We start from the raw sequence: 1,731 nt of genomic DNA, 5'->3' as shown, positions 1-1,731 counted from the left end.
TGTTGCTGCACTGTCCAGAAGACATTGGTACTTGGAATCAACTTCAGGTAGATTCATATCTTCATAAATAAATATGCAATTAGTTTAGAGAAACGATTATAATAAAATACTTTATTTATGAAAATTAGAAATTCATAACAAGGTAATCGAAAAATACATAAGAAAATATATAAAAACGATACATGATATAGTTTAGATGGGGTATTTATATGTTACTATTATCCCCAAATATCAGATCATTGCCACTGTCAGGGTTATCATTGAAGAAATCAGATACATCAAAGCTTGGCCCTGAGGGATTTTCCTCATCTACATAATTTGCCTCAACAACTTTTCCTTTTCCTTTTATGGAGGCTTGGTACAGATCTACCAAATGTTTTGCAGTACGGCATGTTTTCCCCCAATGGCCAGTCATGCCACATCTAAAACATGTGTCTTTCTCTTTTGAGGGGGTGTGCTTTTGATTTCCTTGTTGATGCCCTTTGTGATTATTATTTCTAGGGCCCAGATAACCCCTGCCACGACCACGACCACGGCCACGGTGGTTTCCGCGTCCTCTACCGCGGTGGTTAAATCTTCCACGTCCACCTCTATGGGCAACATTTGCCTCAGGTGGGTTTGAGCTTTCAACGGCATTCGCTTCATTGAATGCCATAGACCCAGTTGGTCTAAGATTATGGTTCTTTAACAGAAGATCATTATTCTGTTCAGCAACCAACAATAGAGAAATCAGCTCAGAATATCTCTTAAAGCCCCTCTCTCGGTATTGCTGTTGCAATAGAATATTATTCGCATGAAAGGTGGATAGGGTTTTCTCTATCATTTGATCTTCTGTGACAGCTTGATCACAGTATCTCAGCAATGATACAATTTTGAATAACGTGGAATTATATTCACTAACACATTTAAAATCCTGGAACTTGAGATTAGTCCAGTCAAATTGAGCCTTTGGCAGGAGCACCCTTTTATGGTGTCCATATCTTTCTTTAAGACTATCCCACAACTCCTTGGGATTCTCCACCATCAGATATTCCGTTTTCAGGCTATCATGTAAATGATGCCTTATGAGGACTGTGGCTTTGGCCTTTTCCTGCTCGGTGGCAGTTTTGATTTCTGTGATGCCTGGAACCATTATATCTTTTATGGTATGATCCAGTCCTTGGGCCTTTAAGTTCATCTGTGCATCAACAGTCCATTCCAGAAAATTGTGCCCAGACAAGTCTAGCACATTGAATTGTCTTTTCATCAAATCTCCCATTTTAACTACAATCAAATAATCATTAAACTTAGTAATCAAGATTATAATTAATTAATCATATTCATAATAATTAACTATTAAAATTTTATGTTTTCTTCTCCCCCTTAGTTTATTATTATGGATCCCACATAAATAAATCAAATAATTCATGGTAATGACGTTAATTAAAGGCAAAAAAAATAATGATAACATTAATAATAATATTATACATATGGTTAAAAAAAAAATTAAAAATGCGACAAAATGCAATTAATACATCAAAATGGAGAATGAAGTACTACAAAAATTATGGATTTTGTTCTTACTTGCCGGAAATAAACAAAAAAAATGGAGATCTTCATTTGTTGAAAATTATGAAAATCATTAATGCCATAAGAAGGACTACTAAGGCCATCATTAAAACAATATATTGTTTTAATTTTCTTAAATCTTCCTCGAAGGTGAAGACGTGTGGAGGGTCGGGGTTGCCGGCC

The 1,731-nt window shown here is 35.6% G+C and overlaps 1 protein-coding gene across 1 annotated transcript; it reads right to left on the bottom strand.

Annotated features, from left to right (window-relative positions):
• Window positions 1–205: 205 nt before the first annotated feature.
• Window positions 206–1,258, bottom strand: LOC130461392 (uncharacterized). The gene has a single exon (XM_056829483.1). It carries the CDS (start codon window positions 1,256–1,258, stop codon window positions 206–208), a length of 1,053 nt encoding a protein of 350 aa, XP_056685461.1.
• Window positions 1,259–1,731: the final 473 nt, after the last annotated feature.

The sequence above is a fragment of the Spinacia oleracea genome, chromosome 5, assembly GCF_020520425.1.
Source record: "Spinacia oleracea cultivar Varoflay chromosome 5, BTI_SOV_V1, whole genome shotgun sequence".
Classification (NCBI taxonomy): Eukaryota; Viridiplantae; Streptophyta; class Magnoliopsida; order Caryophyllales; family Amaranthaceae; genus Spinacia; species Spinacia oleracea.
Note: the sequence above shows the minus strand (reverse complement) of the source record. Positions and strands in the feature narration are given on the sequence as shown.

Coding starts and splice junctions, on each gene's coding strand:
- LOC130461392 (XM_056829483.1), bottom strand. CDS start 1,258: ATGGGAGATTTGATGAAAAGACAATTCAATGTGCTAGACTTGTCTGGG.